Here is a 20,282-nt window from a genome sequence, read left to right on the forward strand (position 1 = left end):
GGCGGGCCCAGGCGCGGAGGCCGCCTCCGGGGACCTGGATGCAGCGGTCACCGACTCCGGGGCTCCCCCGTACCAGCAAAAACTTACCCGGTGCATATAAATATCTTCCTGGCTAAAGATAGTACGGCTCATGTGATGTGGTGGCCAGCGGGCTGGATGGCCGAGGGCCCGGAGGGCATCTGGAGACCTGCCGGGTCACTCACTTCCGTAAGAAAAATAGTAATAATGGTGACCATATACTGGGCACCTAGTGCATTCAGGGCACTATGAGGGCAGTTTACAAAATATCCCATTTAACCTGCACTAAAGCAGCTATAAGCCCTCGTGCAGGTACCCTAACTCTGACCCTCTGTTTCTTCGAAATGGGGCCAATAATAACACCTGTTTCACGGTATTTCGACAGTGTCTGTACAGTGTTCGGAATGAGGCTCAGAGAATTTACATGACTTGTTCAAGGTCATTCAGCTGGGAAAGAGCAAGGACGGGATGAATACCTAGCTCATGCCTTCGGTTGGTGGGGCAGGGGTACTCGGGTGCCGGAGGGAGAGGCAGAGGTGGAACACGTAGAGTGGGCCAGGCTGGGGTCCAGAGTAAGTTTTCTTTTGGCTTGGGCCTCTGCCCCTGACTCTGGGCTAGACCAAGCTCTCTTTTTTTTTAATGGTTATTTAATTTTATTAATTTGTGGCTGCGTCGGGTCTTCGTTGTTGCGCACGAGCTTTTCTCTAGTTGCGGCGAGCGGGGGGCTACTCTTTGTTGCGGTGCACGGGCTTCTCATTGCGGTGTCTTCTCTTGTTGCAGAGCACGGGCTCTAGGCACACGGGCTTCAGTAGTTGTGGCTCGTGGCCTCTAGAGTGCAGGCTCAGTAGTTGTGGCACACGGGCTTAGTTGCTCCGCAGCATGTGGGACCTCCCCGGACCAGGGCTTGAACCCGCGTCTCCTGCACTGGCAGGCGGATTCTTAACCACTGCGCCACCACGGAAGCCCTTAGACCAATCTCTTTTTGAGCCTCGATTTCCTTCTCTGTAAAAATGCGTGGGTAACAGGTGAACGTTCAGTAAGTCCCTGAATGTGGAAGTATTCCCTGACTCGGGATGGGTGTGGGAAGCTGGTGTCTGTTCCCCTCTTGCTACTCCCCACTCGCCCATTGCTGTATAGCTCAGATATTGGGAAAAGGAAAGTGGGGCTGCTGAGGGGACTATATGTCTGTGGATGGGAAGGAGACAGGCTTCTTGAAATAATATTCAACACTTAAATTGCACTGTCAGGCATTTTGTGAGCACTTGAACGTCTATAATCCTCGCAGCAATCAGGTGAGAAATAACTATTATTTCCCCTCGTTTGATAGATATTATCCATTTATTGCTTACAGCATGCATGAGTCAGATATTATTAAATTCACAGATGAGGAGACTGAGTCACCAAGAGGTTCACTCACATGCCCGAGATGACATGGCCAGAGAGCAGCAAAGCTAGGACTGGAGTGCAGCCAGTCTGACCCCAGAGCCTGCGTCTCTAACCGTTGTGCTCTGCTTCCTCCCTGTGCTACAAATGCTGGGCAGTCACTTTGTGCCAGGAGGTCACAGTTGGAAGGAATTTCAGTCTCCTATGGTTCACCCCCTTCACTTACAGTAGAGGATCAGACAGGGAATTGCCCAGGGTCTGGAAGCAGACAGCCCCAGGCCTCCTGCTGCCCACCTTGCCCAGAACTTTCCTGGGTGACCACCTAAGACTCCGGGTTCCAAAATGTCAGCCGGAAGGGAGCTTGGTGATTATCTTCTCCTGCTACCTTGTTCTACAGGTGGGTTAACTGAGGCCCAGCCCTGTGTAGGATGTATCTGCCTTTCAGGAGATGTTCAGCAGCAGGTCTTCTTCAGGAGGGCTGGGGTAGCTCAGTGGCTCACAGCGATAAAGCTGTACTTGGGAAGGGAGCAGGGGAACTTCCCTCCCCCCAAGACACACGCATGCACAGATCCTCAAGTATGAATCTGCAGACCCAACACAAGTGTGCCTTTCTTGCTGGGGACTCCCACCCAGTTCACCCCATTAGAGCAGGGCTGGGATGTGGGGACCACTTGTGTGAGCCTGGGAAGCCAGAAGCCTGGAGGCAGCAGCCAGAAATATGCAAGACTCTGCCCCAGAGACCAGACAGGAAGAGGAGGAAGAGATAGAGGGGGTGGGCAGGAGTCCCCACGGATACTATCCCAGGCCCTCTGCCAGCTTTTCTCCTTCCCTGAGGCTAGACGTTGGCTGAAAGCATGACAGCCCCTCCTTGGAGGAAAGTGGGCTCTGCCGTGCCCAGTCCTGACTCTGTCCTTGCTAGTGGTCTCAAGGATAGGGAGAGTGTCTGACTGTTCTCATTTCACAGAACATGAGGAAAGGGATGCCTAGACATGGAATGGGCTTTGCCTTGGTTATGAATGAAGTTGTGGGATGGATTGAACCCCATCCACTTGACCCCAGGACCCAGCCCAGCTGCCTCTCCTCACCTGCATCAGCCTTTTCTTCAGGAAGGGAAGCAGCTGCCTCCTGCCAGGCTCAAACGAAGGGGCGGGTGGGGAAGGGGCTGACCCCCAGGGGGCCACAGTTCCCTCCCCAGATGGCCTGTTCCTGGCACCTAGTAACTGGTAGACAGAACCACTCCCTGCACCTCTCCTGAGAGCAGGAGTGGGAAGGAGCACGAATCCCTACTGGCGGAAGTTCCCTCCCAGTCCCAGTTTTTCACAAGTCCATCCCTGATTTCAGTGGGTTGGAGGGCTAGTGCACACACCCAGCTCCCACCCTCAGCAGCCAGGAAATGCAGATGGGGTCAACCAAGGTGGGGGGTCATGACTCTGAGGCTGAGTCCAGGATCAGCACTCTGGCCCTGTGCCCAAGGCCCCAGTGGGGTGTTTTCTGCAGCTGGTGAGAGTTTCCTCCACCCGGACAACAAATGTCCCTCTGGGACTTGGAGAGGACAAGGAAACTGTCATGGCTGTGGGCAGCCCACGGAGTTCCCAGGCTCTGCCCGACCCCACACCAACCTCCCTCTCTACTTAGCAAGTTTGAGGGTGGAGGCAAGGAAAGGGGCTCTGTGTTAGACCCTGAGCCTTTCTAGAGCACACGCCCCACCTTGTACATCTCTCTATCTGCAGTGATTGGGAAGGGAGCAGGGGAACTTCCCTCCCCCCAAGACACACGCATGCACAGATCTGGTGGGACTGAGCCCTAACCTAAGATCTGGTGGACTTCTGAGCCCTAACCTAAGTAGGAATCCCCAGTCTGATGGAGGAGACACAACCCCTGACCCAGGAGAGCCTGCAATCTGGTGGAGGACCCTCCACTATAAATGAAGGTGTTGAACCATATGAGACTGAAGTTCCCTCCAACTGTGACCTCCTGGCCCTCCTGCCTGATGGGTGACCCCTGGCCTTTGCCACCCATGGTGGTATTTCTGCACACAGGGTAGTGATGAGCTTGCCTGGACCTGAAGAAGAGCACTGGACTAGGAGGCAGGATTCCTGCTGGGCTTTGATGCTGGTACTACCACTGGCTTGCAAAGCTACCCAACCTGTCCAGGCCTCAGTTCTTTTTTTTTTTGGCCATGCCATGCAGCATGCGGGATCTTAGTTCTCCAACCAGGGATCAAACCTGTGGCCCCTGCATTGAGAGTGCGGAGTCTTAACCACTGGACCACCAGGGAAATCCCCAGGCCTCAGTTCTTCATCTGTAAAGTGGAGCTTGGATCTGACTTCTAAGGTTCTGTTCAGTTTTGACATCTGAATTTATAATTGAAAAATCACAGAAGTGGTTGTCATATTGTGCCTCCAGGGAATGCAGTGACATCACAAAGGGGTCCCAAAAGGTTAGCTTTATGTGGAATGGCTTCTGGGGGTGGGAGTAGGGGTGGGTGGCAAGGGCAGGATCTAGTCCTACCTGTCTAGACCTGTATGTGCCCCACTCACTCCAGAGCCACCTATTGAGCACCTGCTGCAAGCCCACTGCTGGGTGAGGGGACACATCCTCTGCAGTTCGAGGGCCCCAGGGCCCCTTATAAGAGCCTCAAATGTGGGGAGGTGGTGATAAGGAGGGTTGGGATACTGACCCTAGCAGAATAACCTCTCTCTTGACCCAAAGTGCCCAAATTCCTGGTCACTAAACGGTTGTGGCTTCTTGGCAGTTGGGTGAGAAGTGTGAGCTATTCGTGTCCAGGGGAGTGCAGGGGACTATCATTTGCTGTTTTGGACTATGGGCCAACCTCTAGGTGGAATATTTTCATGTTATCTCATCTAATACTTAATATCATCCCTATTTTAAAGACGAGGTGTCTCTGTAACTCTTCCACTATGAAATGGGTGTGATAACTACCTCTTAGGATGATAATAAGGAACGGATGAATAAAAAACAGAGAAGTGGGGCTTCCCTGGTGGCACAGTGGTTGAGAGTCCGCCTGCCGATGCAGGGGACACGGGTTCGTGCCCCGGTCCAGGAAGATCCCACATGCCGTGGAGCGGCTGGGCCCGTGAGCCATGGCCGCTGAGCCTGCATGTCCGGAGCCTGTGCTCTGCAACGGGAGAGGCCACAACAGTGAGAGGCCCGCGTACCGCAAAAAAAACCCCCAAAAAACAAAAACAGAGAAGTGCATTAAGCATTGTGAATAATTCAAGGAGATTATTATCATATTGGCTTAGTCTAATAGATATTTAATTATATTGCAGCTCTGGGAATTCTGAATGAGTTTGGGGTCTTTGAAAAATAGACCAAGAAGGGCACCTGAGAGTCAACGATTTCTCATTGGTAGGAATTCGAAACACGTGTATTTTAAATCCTTTAAATCAGAGTCCTTTCAGCTCAACATTATTCATAGATTTTTAAAAAATCCCCAAGACAGGTCAATAATTTGGTGATGGTATTTGTGTATAAAAACAATGACTATTCCTTTCAATAAATTGTACCCCCCAGGGAATGACATAGGTGGAAATGTTGAAATTTTTATATTTTAATCTTTTAGGTCTGACTCAGCACTTCAAATTTCCTATATCAAATTTCCATAATTATTTGACTGTATTTGTTTGTTTGTTTGTTTTGTTTGTTTTGGACTCGCCACGCAGTATGTGGGACCCTAGTTCCCAGAACAGGGATTGAACCCGTGCCCCCACAGTGGAAGCACAGGATCTCAACCACTGGACCACCAGGGAAGTCCTTTGACTGTGTTTTTGGATAGATTTTGGAACTGTTGGTAGTGGTTGAGAACACAGTGATGTGTGAGAAAAAATGTACAGGGAGTAATAAAATGAGGAACTGAGGCCCAGATGGACAAAGTAGCTTATTCCACAGTCTGGCAGTAAGTGACTGATTCCAAGAGCCTTTCTGGTCCACAAAGGGCACTTCTGAGTGCTGGACAAGCAGCCCACAGATGAGGAGGCTGAGGATGGGGAATGGGAGTGGTTGCAACTGTGAGATGGGCACTGTTTTCCTCCCAAGCCTCGTAGGAGGGGCAGACTTTGGGCACTTAGCGGTCACAGCTGAGGGCCTGAGTAACCAGCTGGCAAAGAATTCAAATCTTTTAAATAGAAGTGAGTTAAGGTCATGGTCATCTCATCCCATCTTGCAAATCATTGTGGTGTCTCCTTACAACACCTCCTTTTAGTGTCACCCCCTTGATTACCTTCAGAGCCAGGGAGCTCACTTCTTCCAAAGACAGTAATCCCTTCTAACTATGGGCAGCTCAGGTGATTAGAGTTCACACTCACACTGAGCTAGAACCTGCCTCCTTGCAGCTCCCATCTACTGGTTGGTCTGAGTCTTAAAGATAAGGAACGTAACTCCCCCAGAATCACATAAGTAGGGAAGTAGCAGAGCCCAGGTTTACTCCCAGTTGGGCCTCTGGGGGTCCACAGCCTGCCCTCTCTCCAGCAGTCCTCCAGTGAGACTGAGTCTCCCCATAGCCCCACCCAGAACCAGTCTGTCCTCCCAGGACTAGGGCCAGCCCAGGGATGTGGCTAGAACTTGGCTCCCACTTTTTCTCCTTCTACAACTCAAAGGAAAACCCTTGGCCATTAGCTCTGTGAGCGATTCTCGCCTGTGGGTGTAATCTAAACAAATTCCTCCCAACACCTTAGAGTCTTAATAACACAGCTGGTTTACCATGATCTCCCAGAAACACTATTAGGCTGAATCGGTATTCATGTCCTGTCCTGGAAAATAATTTTCTCTCTTGGTTGAGGAGAAGTTATTACCATCAGGCTCTGACTCCAGACCCTCCGCCTGCTGACCTGGGTTTTCCTGGTTTCTTTTGCACATGGGTGGGTAGATTAGCTATGGGAGGTTAGGGGTTTGGGGTTGGAAGGGGAAGGGCTGCAGTGAGAAGTCTCTGAGACTCCCATATCTTTCTCCACTCAAGCCTGGAGTGTATTCCAAAAGAGAGGTCCCACAGGGTTCTAGAAAGTACTCAGACATAGAACCCAGGGTTTATTTTGTCACTCTCCATTAGGCTTGAATTGGATTTATTTTCCCCTTCCTTTAGTAGTATAGATGGGGACACCAAAGCCCAAAGAGGTGAGATGACTTGCCTAAGGTCACCCAGTGAAAGAGCTGGCACTAGATCCTAAATGTCCAGATTCCTCATGTCAGCCCTTTGCCCTGTTTCCAGCATGACCAGATTTACCCCGGGTTTCAAGGGGAATGACAGGTGACCCTGCCAGGCTCATCCACTAATCCCAGAATCATAGGCAAGAGGGAGTGCCAGGTTTTAGAATAAAATGCCCCATTTACACACTAGGCCACAAACACATGGGACTCATTAGCTCCCAATCAGGGAGAAAACAGTAATCCAGAATGGGTTTGGTTTCTTGAAGCTGGACCCAGATTGGCCATGAAATCTTAGTAAAGTCGTTTCCCCCCAGCTCCCCCCCAGCCCCCCACCCCTCCCCCACCCCGTTCCCAGAAGCTAGGATTCTTTACGGGTTCTGCAGTGATGCCTGAGAGTCCCCACACCGAAGGGCAGAGTAATGTGGTCGGGGAAGTTGTGTGCCAAGGCGGAGCTGGCTTGTGATCCAGAGAAAGGACCAGGCTCGGAGTTGAACCCGGCAGGCTTCCCGGAGGAGGAGGCGGGGCCAGCTGGGTAAAACAAAAGGAGGGGTGGATCTTCTTGCGGATGGGAAGTGACTGAGTGGAGGTTCAGACAAGGCTGGAAACATCCCTCCCCTCAGTGCCCCTATCCCTGGCCTCCCTCTCTCCGGTACTTGTCCTTTCCCGCCGGGTCTTGGGGTCGCTCCGAAGGGTGACAGCGCCGCCCGGCCCTCGAGGTCCAGCAAGGCCCTGGGGGGCGCGGCCGGCCGGAGATCCTTTCCGCTCGCAGGGGTCTCCGCAGCCCTTACAAGGAGTTTGGCGGCGCTCGGGCGGCCCCGCCCGCCGGGCTCCCGCGGCCCCTCCTCCCCGCACGGTCGGGCCTGGCCGCGGGAAGGCTGCCTGCTAGGCGCGGGGCCCGGGAGGCCGACGCCGCCGGGGCCGCGAGTGCCAGAGGCCGCCACTCGCTCCCGAGGGCCCCTACGGGCAGGCACGCTGCTCGGGGCCCTTAGGCCAGCACCCGTCTCCCTCTCCGCAGCGTCGCCATGTCCTCGGTGTTCGGGAAGCCCCGCGCGGGCAGCGGGCAGCAGCAGAGCGCACCCCTCGAGGTCAACTTGGCCATCCTGGGGCGCCGCGGGGTGGGCAAGTCCGGTGAGTGGGGTGCGGGAGGGAGGGAAGGGGTCAGGCGGGGACGCGAGAGACAGGGAGCGGTGGAGGGAACGGGGCGCTGTGGGCTTGCGGGCAGGCTCTTCCACTGGCTTTCGGGGCTTCTTGCGCCCAGGTGGGTTGGATGAGACGCCGTGATGGTATATACCTTCTTTGCCTCAGCTTTTCTTGCTTGGTTCTCCCTCAGCTTGTTTTCAGCTCCTCCAGCGCTCAGCTAGCTGTCTTCTCTTCCTGGCCTGTCTTTCCCTCTGTGTCTCCCTACTGTGTCTGTGTCCTCCTTGTCTGTGACCCCAGCTGTCTCCCCTCTGTCTCTGTGTCTCCCAGTCCTCTGCTGGTCTCCCCCTTGCCGTTCACCGCCCTCCATCTCCTCTTCCTGGCCAGCAGTCAGCCCTGGTGACTGGCACCAAAGGGACCTGTTAGGCGCTGATCCCCAGCCCAGGGCCCCTACGGAGCTCAGTCGCAGCCTTGCTGCTCCTTGATTTAGGCCAGGGGAGAAGGGGCCCCAGGCCCCTGAAGGGAGGTGGTAAGAGTCGCTGGCTTTTGGGATTTCCCAGGGAGAGGCCGCTACCCACTCCCCACCCCAATTCTCTGGGATTCTGCAACAAAGTGTGAATTCTTATCAAATGTATTTGTTTCAAGTCAAACCCCTCTCTTGACTTTACGGAAACACATTGGACTATGGTCTCAGGTGCCTCCGACCTGTCCTTAATGAACAAAGCGCTTGGATTTACACTCAGGCCATTTCTATCAACACTGAACTCTGCCTTCACCACCTTTGGCAGCTGGAGCCCAGCTGGAGCCCAGGGGGTGGGGGTGGGGGGTGTCACCATAGGCAAAGATCCAGAAAAAGGGTTCACCGCTCTCTCCACCATTCCCAGTCCCAGGCAGCTGAAGGGGGAAGGCAGAGGGGGCTTCTCCACTGGCTGTTTTCCAGCTGCAGCCATTAGTGAATGGCCATCATGGACTCAGCTGTGAGACTCACCGGGCGCCTACTCTCCACTTTTGAAGCCAGCGCCCTGGCTCAGAGATGGGACTCTGGATCATGCTTTCCTAGAGAAAAGATTTGCCCTCTTCCCTTTGAAAATCAAATTGTTATCTGTGGCTCTGTCACTGGTACAGTTTAGCCAGTGACTACATGAATGAAAGAATTTAAATTTTAAAATACGTATTCCCTGGGTATTAGTTTGCAAACTGACACTGTTAGGAATCCTGGGAAAGAATTTTAAGGATTTTCTTTAAAATACTGCATTACTTTTTAAGAGTTCAGTATAGTAGTGGGCTGGCCCTCAGCTTTATGTGGTTAAATTCTGAACAAAATCAATCTTGTTAATGCATTCCACCTGGGGAGAACTTCCCCAGGTTTTATGTTCTGTGACCCTCCCGTGATGAGTGTGGAGGCCTTAGAGCCAAGACTCGAGGACTGAGGACTAGAGTGTGTTTACTTGGGATTCGGGGGTTCATATCCCTCCCAGAGATCACCCACTGATAACTCAGCTCTTACTCTCTCTTTGGCTTGTAGCCAAAGCTGGGATATATGCCTCCACACTTCAGAGTCTTTGTGCCTTGTCAAGGGTGGGGGAGGTCTCTCTTCACTTAGAGTCTCAGCAAGTTGGCCCTAAGGTAACTGCTTGCCTGGGTCCAGACCCCTTAGTTAGGGTCTTCACAAACGCCCCTTAGGCTTGCCTCTCATTTGTTTTCTCGCCGCCATCCCCCTCCAAAATAAAACATCCCAGAATGCAACCGGAAAGGACATGGTTCCCCATATTTCTGCTTTCCTCTGAGCCTCTCAAACCAGTTCCCCCGCTCTCTAGAGAGCAGAGGGGTCACAGAGGCTAGATAAGTCCTCCCTAAAATGAGAGGGGCAGGCTCCAGGGCCCAGCAGCCAGACACGATGGGGTGACTGAGCCAACTTCTTTCTCCTTCTTGCAGCCCTGACGGTGAAGTTTCTGACCAGGAGGTTCATCAGCGAATATGACCCCAACTTGGGTAAGGGCCCACTCCCCCCTGTCCCTCCTGCCGTGCCCACTTGGATCTCCCCTGCAAACACACATATGCCGTGGTGGGCCCAGGCCTGACCAGGACGACACATCTGGGGGCCGAGGGGAGGAGCCAGCTGATGACTCAGCCCATGTGACTCAGCCCATGTGACAAAATGTTTTAAGTTCCAAAAATGTACCCTTCCTCAGCTCACCCCAGACAACTTGGGGGTTAGCCCAATTAAGAGAACTGAGAGAAGTTGCTTTGCCCTAAAATATGAAGTATGATGAAACTTAAAAAAAAAAAATCGAGCATTGCAGAATATGCACATCCATTAAGTGTTTTTCTTCCAGATGGTTATTCCGTGTACTTTTCCACAAAAGCTGGACAAGACATTTGGGAAATTCCCTAGTAATACTGGCTTCTAAACCAGTTTTTTAACCACACAAGAAAACTAGTCTTGTTTGGTAGCTGTATCATGATGGTGTATTGGAAAAAGGGATGCCCTGGTGTCAGAGCTGAGTTTGAATCCTGGCTTTGTCACTTATCGGCTGTGCACTTTTGAAGCAGTCACCTAAGCTCTCTGAGCTTCTGTTTCGTCATCTGTGAAATGGGCATAAAAATACCTATCTCAGAGAATTACTGTGAGGATTAATGAAGTAACACATGTAAAAGACGTAGCGTAATACTTGACCCACAGAGACATTGAATGCGTATTCACTTCTCCTTCCTTCTTTCTCCTCAAATGGCTTCCCATCTGTGGTGGCTGAGATTCGCCCAAGTTAATTAGATCACTGTTTCTGAAAATTAATTTTAGCAGCAGGACCTTTTCCTCAAATAACCTCTTACATGGAAGCCCAATACCTAAATACGTAAAAGCAGAATTTTATTAATATAACTGTAACTTAAAGCTCACATTTATAGCATTTCTTTATGGTAAACTTTCCACTGAGAAAAATGGGGTGTCTGGATGCTCTTTGGAAACAGAGGTTGCAGTCTTAGATTATTTTCCCCCTTCATAAGAATTGAATAAGGCGTTTGTGGAACCCCTGAAGGCCCTCTGAGGAAACCCAGGGCTCCGGGAGGACCCTGGGGTCCCACAAATGAAACCTCCACAGAGCAGCACCACCGGCAGCAGACCTCTGATGGATTGCGCCCTTCACGCCTGAAGGAAAGGGCTCCTCAGCCCACTGGTGCCCCTCAGCCCCTCAGTCCAGGCTGGGATGTTGAATCCCAGTATCAGAGCAGGAAGGGATGTCAAGGCTACTTGGTCCAGTGTTTTTAGAATTTATTCCTTACGTAGCAGAATCCCCTCTTCCACGGAGATCTTACACAGAACCCCAGGGGTCAAGCACAGGAAGCAGAGGGGGTCCCCTGGCTAAGTCAGGAATGCAGGGTAGGCAACTTGCGGACAGTCCTTAAGGGGTTTGTTCCTCAAAGTTTGGTGTGACCGCCTGTGCTTTGACACAGCCCCTCGGCTACAGCGGAGGAAGCAGGCCCAAGGAGCTTTGTGGGCCAGGGTCACCAGCAGGTCTGAGGGGAGCCCATCGATTAGCAGAGGTCAGTGCCCAGGGGAGTGAGACACAGGAGCACGAAGTCAGATGGGCGGGGTGGGGGAGTGGGTGGGAAGGGAAGGCACACAGCAGGGATGTCTGGGAAGGGAAAACGGAGATTCTCAAGGACAGTGGCTCAAAAGACAGATTCTGCCTACCTCAAATATTGCATGGAACATACTTATACTAAAAAGTATTAGCTGTTTATCTGAAATTCAAATTTAACTGGTTATCTTGTATTTTATTTGGCAACCTATCTCCAGTCTCTCTTCTTCCTGTCCCCCATCCATACCCTTCAGGCAGGGTCCCACCAGAGGTGCCTATTACAGTGGTGGTTTGAGCTTCCTGGTTGAGCAATTTTGGAGTTCTGAACTGGTAGGGGAATGCGTGGTCAGACGGTCTGAGGTGGGGGTGTGGCAGCTCCACAGTGGTTAGTCACCTCAGCCTTTTGTCTCGTACCACACCCTGAGAGCTTCTGAGCTGGACAGATGGCCAGACGCTCTCCTGTCGGCCATTCTGGGAGGCCAGTGCTGCTCCTTGGGAGTCCTGTCCACTGTCTGAACATTCCCACCACTATCCCATGGCTGGTTCCAGCAACAGGGGGGGACTCTCGGACCAGAGCCTTTCCTTCTGTGGAGAAAGGTCTGAGCATCCAAGGAAGAGTTAGCCATGTGGAGATGTAAAACCACCCTTTCCTCTTTTCTTTTTTTCTGTACGCGGGCCTCTCACTGTTGTGGCCTCTCCCGTTGCGGAGCACAGGCTCCGGATGCGCAGGCTCAGCGGCCATGGCTCACGGGCCCAGCCGCTCCGTGGCATGTGGGATCTTCCCGGACCGGGGCACGAAGCCGTGTCCCCTGCATCGGCAGGCGGACTCTCAACCACTGCGCCACCAGGGAAGCCCCACCCTTTCCCCCCTTTTCAAACACCTTCCAAGAGCTTGAGCTCAAAGGGGCCTCTTGAAGGTGGACACCTGTGATGTTCATTCCTATCTCCAGCTTGGAGTGCAGTGCTAGGCACAACACAGATGCTGTTAAACATGGGATTTGAATTTTGGTTTTAGGATTACCCTTTAAAGAAGAGCTCCTATTATTATCCCCATTTTACAGGTAAAGAAACTGAGGCAGAGAGGGCTCAGTGGTTTGCCTAAGATCATGGAGAACCTCAGGTACAAAGGAAGATGAGACACCACTCCAGTTGCCCTCCACTAAGGGTGGCCTTATGCTATCGAGGACCTGAAGTAAGAAGTCTGTGTGGCACTGGGCTCTCTGAGCCTTGGTTTCCCCATCTGGAAGATAGGACTAATAGACTGTGCTCTGTGTGTGAGCTGTGCCTTGTTATAGGTTGTGACTGTTAGAGTTGGTAGGAGCCAAGAGAGTCAGTGCCTGTGAAAGGGCTTCACCTGTGCTGAGCACTCCAGGAAGCGAGCAGGGGTATCCAGGAGGACACCCTCCTCTCACAGAGGGATTGGGGGCATCTCACCTGGTTTGCCCAGGGCAGAATGACAAGCTTCTCACTGCTCTTCTCCTCATCCTGCTCCAACAAGGGTACAGGCACCATTTCTGAAGCATCATCCCATACACACTCTGACCAGAGCTCCTTTAGTGACATTTTAAAAATTATTGCTGTAAATGAGAGAAAAATACTTCGGGAAAGGGATCTTTTCTCAGCATTTAAGTCCTAAGAATGTTATTTAGAACTAGCAGTTATGAAACCCGTATTTAGTAAAGGACTCTAGAATGACCAGAGGGCAGGGACTTTGTGATGGGGAGGCAGGACATTACTGTGACTTGGAAAGGAGCCCCCACTGCACCCCCAGCCCCTGGAGTCACCTCACTTGCAAAGGGGGAGGGAGCTGGATAAGATGATTTCATGACCTCTGAGCCTTCTCCACTTTGCCCATGCATGTTCCACGGCCTCAGCTGGATGGGGCGCTTCTGCTCTTTCCCTGTATTCTGCACAGATAGAGCTGGAGAATTGGCTTGTCCACTGAGCAGAGGGAGTGAGGGGGTCCCACTGTAGAGCCCCAAGTTCAAGTTCCTTCTGATAGGGTGCTGTGTGGCTGTGGGAGAGTTCTCTTCTTTTCTGGGCCTCACCTTCCTGTCATCTCTCTATGGAAGAGCTAACAGCGACCTCAAAAGGCTGTTGCATTTAAGGGACTGTAGGAGACCAAGGTTGGGCTAATATATTTCCTTGGGCTGGGCACAGCATGGTGCCTGTTTGGGCACAGAAGCTGGGAAGCACCTAAAAGGCATGCATCAGACAACTCTGGCAGGAAAATAAAGAAAAATCTGAAGGAGATATAGGTATCCAGGGGCAGCTCTTCTTGCACCAAATATAGTTAAACATTTGGGGCATATTTTCCATGAGATTTTTTTTTTTTTTTGTCTTTGAACAAGAACGGCTATTTATCCAAGTCCCCACAGCAGGCTGGGGATGGGAGCTGTCTATGACTCCTGCCGGCTGCTAGTGGACCTGGCGTGTGTCCAGGCCTGGCTTAGCTGCCAATGGCCCTCAGAGAGAATTCCGCCACAGCTGGGGGGTACGCTTCTCACAGTGGCTGCTACCAACAGGCAGAGAGGGCTCCAGTTCTGCCCAGAGGGTTCTTCTTTGGGGTCACTTGGGGCACAGGGGCACCACCACCCCCAGGGAAAGGTGAGGGCCAAGTACACTCACATGTGTGGGCCAGTGGCACAGGGGAAAGTTGGGGGTAGGGAGAATGATTGTGACAGTGAGGTCCTCTTTGCAGGCCTGGCCACTTGATACTTTCTCAGGTTTGAGGTCATGAGAACTTAGAGAAAACAATTTGTAAAAACTTATGAAATCCAAATAAGGTCAGTGGTGTAGTTCATAGTATGGTACCAATGTCAATTTCCTGGTTTTGACCATGGTACTATGGTTATGTAAGGTGCTAACATTGGGGGGGGGGGAAGAGTACACAGGAACTCTCTGTACTATTTTGCAACTTCTACATGAGTCTAAAATTATTTCAAAATAAAAAGTAAAAAAAAAAAAAAATCACCTAGGAATGTGAACCTGCCCTGGAAACTTTGGAGCACTATGTCCCCACTGTCCTTTACCGGGCATTTGTGGAGGGCCAGGCCCCATGCCTAGCGGCCCATCCAGTCCTCATGCAGCCCTGTGAATGGTGCAGGGACAAGCATTTAGCATAGCGCCTGGCACAGAGTAAAAACCTGAAAACTGTTAGCCAGTGTTATCACATCATCCCTATTTTAAAATGAGGAAACAGAGTCTCAGAATGCTGAAATGACTTGACCAAGGCACACAGCTAAAAAGTAGCTGAAGTTGGGTTTGATTCCCATCTCCAACCTAAAACTTTCAACCATCCTAGATTCCTCTGCTATTATTTTGACAAGGATTACTTGTAAAACCTTCTTGGGACCTCTTTTTCTTTATTGAAATATAGTTGATTTACAACGTTGTGCCAGTTTCTGCTGTACAGCAAAGTGACTCAGTTATACACAGAGACTTTTTTTTTTTTTTTTTTTGCGGTACACGGGCCTCTCACTGTTGTGGCCTCTCCCGTTGCGGCGCACAGGCTCCAGACGCACAGGCTCAGCGGCCATGGCTCACGGGCCCAGCCGCTCCGCGGCATGTGGGATCTTCCTGGACATGGGCACGAACCTGTGTCCCCTGCATCGGCAGGCAGACTCTCAACCACTGCACCACCGGGGAAGCCCACAGAGACATTTTTAAAAATATTCTTTTCCATTATGATTTATTACAGGATATTGAATATAGTTCTCTGTGCTATACAGTAGGACCTTGTTGTTTATCCATCCTGTATATAATCGTTCACCTCTGCTAATCCCAAACTCCCAATCCTTCCCTCCCCCATCCCCTGCCCCTCCTTCTCGGGTCTTCTAAACAGGGTCTGACCCACCTCCCCGCCCCCTGCCCCCGGCCCCTGCCTTAATCATGTTGTGTGCTTCTCCTTTCTTGTCCCTTCCCCACCGGGGGCCAGAGGGTTGTCCTGATTGTTCTTGGGGTCTTCCTGTGGGCCAGGTACTGTGGTTGGAGAGAAGGGGGTGGAGAAGCTTGGGGTTCAGGTGGGAGGGGCTGGCAGTGCAGCTCCTGAGGCCTCTGCTGCTCACCGGGCCCGTGAGCCACACACACTCCATCCTACCGGTGTGGTGGGTGGACCCAGAACACAATCCCGTACCCTGTGGCATGTTCTATGAGTGCCCTCGGGTGCTCTGGGCCTGACAGGTGGAGCAGCATCTCCTTGGTGGGAGGGTCTGCCCGTGTCCTCCATGTGGGTGAGAGCCAGGGTCTTTCCAGTGGTCCTGGCTCAGCCAGCCCCAGAGCAAGTCCCCCGGGGGTGCACAGGGATCCAGCAAAGGGAAGCTGGGACTCAGACCCAGCCTACCATCAAGTGGCCTGCCCTGCCTCTGACTGGGCTGACCGTCTGTGTTGCAGAGGATACCTACAGCTCTGAGGAGACCGTGGACCACCAGCCTGTCCACCTGAGGGTCATGGACACTGCAGACCTGGTAACATTACCCCCATGACCCATGAAGAGCTGAGAGTCAGTGCAGCCTCTTGGGAAGTCCTGCTTCCAGAGTGTGGACCTCAGATGGGACTCTGTAAACCTTTTAAGCTCCAATTTGCCATGCGTCCCTGATTGAGGTGCTGACCTCTCTGGGCCTGAATCTATTGATGTGCCAAATGAGAAGGGATAGGAAGGGGCCTGGGGAGACCTGATGATTGTTGGTGTCAGCTCTGAGATTCTGTGCTCTGGGGCTTGACGCCTGTGTACGCATGGAGACAGGTGCACACACGTGTTTACACAGAGGCTCCCCTGGCCCAACCTTGCCCCGCCACCCAGTACATACATCTCCCTGTGTCCTCACCACCCCCGCCAAAGCTGGATGCCAGTTCTTCTCAGAAGCCAAAGGGGCACCGTGAACCTGACCCCAAACCAGCAGTGCCCAGGCACAGCCAGGTCTCTGTAGGGGCCATGCCAGAGTCTTGGCTCTGTGCCCCAGAGGCCGAGGTCTCCAAGTCTGTGGCTGGGTGGTGGGAGTGAGGCTCAGAAACAATGTCTCCTTTCACAACAGGCCAAATCCACACTCAAGTGCCCCTTTGAAAAGGGCTCTGCTGGGGAACAATATACAGAGATGCAGGGAGCGGGGAAGTGGGATGAGACAGCTCAGGTGAAGGCCTGTACCCTGGCCTCCTCTGCCCCTGACAGAGGCTGCCCTCCTTTGCCCCAGGACACCCCCAGGAACTGTGAGCGCTACCTGAACTGGGCCCACGCCTTCCTGGTGGTGTACAGCGTCGACAGCCGCCAGAGCTTCGAGGGCAGCAGCAGCTACCTGGAGCTGCTCGCTCTGCATGAGAAGGAGACACAGCGCAGCTACCCTGCTCTGCTGCTGGGCAACAAGCTGGACATGGCCCAGTACAGGTGAGTGCGGCATTTTGTCCCACACCCTAGAGCTCGCCTTCTCCTTTCTCGTAAAAGCGGTGTCATCTTCAGAGATTATTTGGCTGCTAAGAAGAGTAATCCCCTTGGATGTAGATAGAAGGGGGTGTGTTGTAAGGTTATGGTGGGCAGGGCTTCCAGGCAGCCAAGGGCAGGAAGGGAAGAGCATCTGGGCTGCACAGGAGCTGGACCCTGAAAGTCGGAAGAGAGGCCACTCCTCCCATCCTCCTGAGGCTCTGAGGTCTCTCTCAGCCTCACCCTTGCTTTCCTGAGACTATATGACCTTCTGTTTCCACTCCCCACAGCTGGCTGGTCATCCAGTGCCCAATTCCAATTCTGGGGAGAGAGGCTCTAATTGGCCACCTGGGTCAGGTGTCTGCCCTGGTCCAACCAGCTTTCGCCTCACCCAAGCGTGGTCCCCAGGCTCATTCCCGCAGTTGGCTGTGCTGAGGGCAGGTTCTCTTAGAAAGAGTTGGAGTTGAATCGGAGACCACAGACTGGGCCAGAGGACAGATGACCGCTGAGTGCTGCAGCCGTATTTTGCTTGGCTGGCACAGTGTTTTAAAAGAGCCGGAATTGGAATGCTTTGAGGTGGGGCGTGCCCCCTCCAGCTGAACACAGGCCTCACACTCCCCGTGGCTTACCTCCACCCTCCCCACACACCCAAGTTGCCCGCCTGGCCCCTGAGGCGTTTGAGACTGTGATGCCTCCACCTGATGGGTGACCCCACTGGCCCTCTCCAGCACATCCGTCCTGTGTGGCCAGTCCACCTGCGAGGTAGGGCACCCCCCACCAGCCTTCCTCCTGTCCCTTCCTTCTCAGGGCTGGTCACTCCTACTTCCCCAGGCCCCAAAGGCCCACTGACTGATGTTAGGAAGGAGGGAACACTTAATATAGATCGGGGCTGATGGGCAGTGGGGAAATGGGGTGTGGTCTCATGAAGGGTGCTCACGGTAGGAGCCTTCAAAGGTGGGCAGACCCTCAGACCCAGACAAATTCCATCTCAGGGAATGAGCAAAGTTGTGTGATCTTAAAGCCAAAAGGTAGTCTTTGAGGAATCACAGATCCCGCAGAGCCTAGAATAGGGATCAGAAGACTGGATTGTGAATAAACCAGTTTTAAATATGAGGAAAAAAACTAGGCCACTGTTTTGGTCCCAATATTTACCAATGGGATTGTCCAAAAGTGGTTTGGGGGCAAAGAGCAAAGCAGCATCGTTTCCATAAGGAGTCATGAAATTTGTCCCCACTTCCTTCTTTGGTCAAGTCCCGAGGTTGGTAGGTCAGGATTTGATGGGCACAGACAATGTAATTTTTAGCTGAGCATTGGTCAATGTCTCCCATGAGTGTCTTGCAGCTAAAGGGTAAAATGTGGGTTAGAGCGGTGATAACCACTGATAACATTTTCGCTAGGCTACGCCAAAATAAGAAAAAGGGTAATAATGTTATATGCCCGGCTCACCCATTCACGCACACACACGCACGTGTGGGGTTCTTGTTTCCGAAAGCTCATTATTCAAGCCCCACAATGACAAAGTTTCAGATTCAAGTTCATCACAAAGGCACATAATACCAAGTATTCTTTCAAAAGGAGTTCCTCAGGAATCTGTGAGCTGACAGTCAGGACACCAACCCTGGTTGGGGAATGGATCAGGTGCTCTGTCCCTGACGCTTTTGTCCCAGTCATTCCCTCTGTCTGTTGAGCTAGCCCACTTCCAGCCTTTGCTCCTGCCAAATTAACCTTGGCTCAGAAACCTTTTCCCACCATACCCACCCTGGTGTCCCCTCTCAGCTCCCAGGCTGTGCCACTGTCCTCAGGAATGGCAGGTGAGGCAGCTCAGCAGTGAGATTTAGCCATTGAAACCTTGGCCTCCAGCCCTCAGGGACCCCTCCCCCCCGCCTGTCCCCTGCCTCTTCTGGACATCTGACCTATCCAAGGGCCAGTATTTTTCCTCACCCTGATTCCCATGGCTTTCAGGACCTTCCTAGTTACAAATACTCGATCCCATCATCATGGGAGGTGGTACAGGATGAAGCTGGAAATAGGTGCTGCTCCATCTCTCGTGCTGTCACCCTTGCTCTCTCCTGCCTCTCTCCTGGGCAAGCAGACAAAACTCCCTGCCACGAGCCCTGAGACCTCTGCCGACCACAGGCGTCCTGAGTCAGGACCTCGGCCCACCAGGCCTCTGTGGACACTGTGGTCTCACATCCTTCCAACCAGACCACTGCCTTTCCCCAGAGCTGATCCCACATGCCAGGGCTGAGGGTGGCTCATTTCCTGACCAAGGGAGTCAAGGAGATGTGGGGCTGGGAATACCCATCTTCCTCTGGCCACAGGCAGGGTCTAGCCAGGGACTTTGGGCCAGCTTCTCCCTTCCCCTCGGCCTCGTTCTGAAATTCTGGCTTCGGTGACATCAGCCGCCACTTATTAAGCAGGGACTGTGCTAGGCACTTGACACAAATCGTCTTCTTAATCTTAACAACCCTGAGAGGCAGCTCTCATTATCCCATTTTACTGATGAGAAAACTGAGCCTCAGAGAGATGAAGATGGTCACCGAGCTAGTAAGTGAGGATCCAGGTGTAGGCCTGGGCCTGCCTGACTTGGATGCGTGCTCCTGACCCCGCCTCACCCTGCTTCCCCGCCAGGCAGGTCACTCAGGCAGAGGGCGTGGCCTTGGCGGGCAGGTTCGGGTGCCTGTTTTTCGAGGTCTCTGCCTGCCTGGACTTCGAGCACGTGCAGCACGTCTTCCACGAGGCAGTACGGGAGGCACGGCGGGAGATGGAGAAGAACTCCCTGGCCAGGCCCCTCTTCATCTCCGAGGAGAGGGCCCTGCATTACCAGTCCCCACTCACGGCCCGGCACGGGCTGGCCAGCTGCGCCTTCAACACACTTTCTACTGCTAGCCTGAAGGAGATTCCTGCCGTGGCCCAGGCCAAGCTGGTCACTGTAAAGTCATCCCGGGCTCAGAGCAAGCGCAAGGCACCCACCCTGACACTGTTGAAGGGCTTCAAGATCTTCTGAGGGCCCCTGCTCAGGATTCCAGGCTCAGCGCTGGGCAGTCTGCAGGGCAGGAGCTGGCTTCTCACCACCGGCTTTCCTTCTGGTGGAACAGCAGCCCTCACCCTCTGGTGGACAGCTGACCCCTCCTCCAGCACCAGGCAGTGTCCCTGACACCCAGTTCACTGTAGGAGCAACAGGGACAGGCAGAAATTCTGCTCCTATTCCCTCCAGACCTTGGTTTCCATGGGAACCACTGCATCCCTCACCCTGAAGGAAACAGCCACTGTGACAACGCAGAGACCTGGGGTCAGCCTGAAGTGGAAGGAAATTGCAGCATCCATCGTGGCGCCATCACCCCCTCCTGCTCCATCTACAGCCAGGCCTGATGTGGCCCCTGGTGGACAGCTCTGGGTGGACAGCTTCAGGAGGCACTGCATAAGTGTGGGCCTGAGAGCATCCTGCCCTGAGGTCCCAGCACCTCCTGGTGGACGGGAAGGGCAGGGCAGCTGCAGGTTTTGCAGGGCCAGAGCCTGGCCCTCCCCTTGCCTTCTGACTTCACAGAACCCCCAGGCAACAAACCTCACAGTTTATCCAAGTA

At 53.0% G+C, this 20,282-nt stretch overlaps 1 protein-coding gene across 1 annotated transcript; it reads left to right on the forward strand.

Annotated features, from left to right (window-relative positions):
* Positions 1 to 7,205: 7,205 nt before the first annotated feature.
* Positions 7,206 to 19,951, forward strand: RASL12 (RAS like family 12). The gene is made up of 5 exons (XM_060005773.1): positions 7,206 to 7,695; positions 9,640 to 9,696; positions 15,678 to 15,751; positions 16,475 to 16,665; positions 19,330 to 19,951. The coding sequence occupies exons 1-5, from the start codon at positions 7,590 to 7,592 to the stop codon at positions 19,703 to 19,705; spliced, it is 804 nt and encodes a 267-aa protein (XP_059861756.1). The 5' UTR covers positions 7,206 to 7,589; the 3' UTR covers positions 19,706 to 19,951.
* Positions 19,952 to 20,282: the final 331 nt, after the last annotated feature.

Source organism: Delphinus delphis, chromosome 2 (genome assembly GCF_949987515.2).
Source record: "Delphinus delphis chromosome 2, mDelDel1.2, whole genome shotgun sequence".
NCBI lineage: Eukaryota > Metazoa > Chordata > Mammalia > Artiodactyla > Delphinidae > Delphinus > Delphinus delphis.

Bases quoted from the DNA above. Each gene is read 5' to 3' on its own strand.
- RASL12 (XM_060005773.1), top strand. From the start codon at position 7,590: ATGTCCTCGGTGTTCGGGAAGCCCCGCGCGGGCAGCGGGCAGCAGCAG. The intron at 7,696-9,639 runs GTGAGTGGGGTG...TCCTTCTTGCAG, and splicing joins CCGCGGGGTGGGCAAGTCCG to CCCTGACGGTGAAGTTTCTG. The intron at 16,666-19,329 runs GTGAGTGCGGCA...CTTCCCCGCCAG, and splicing joins CTGGACATGGCCCAGTACAG to GCAGGTCACTCAGGCAGAGG.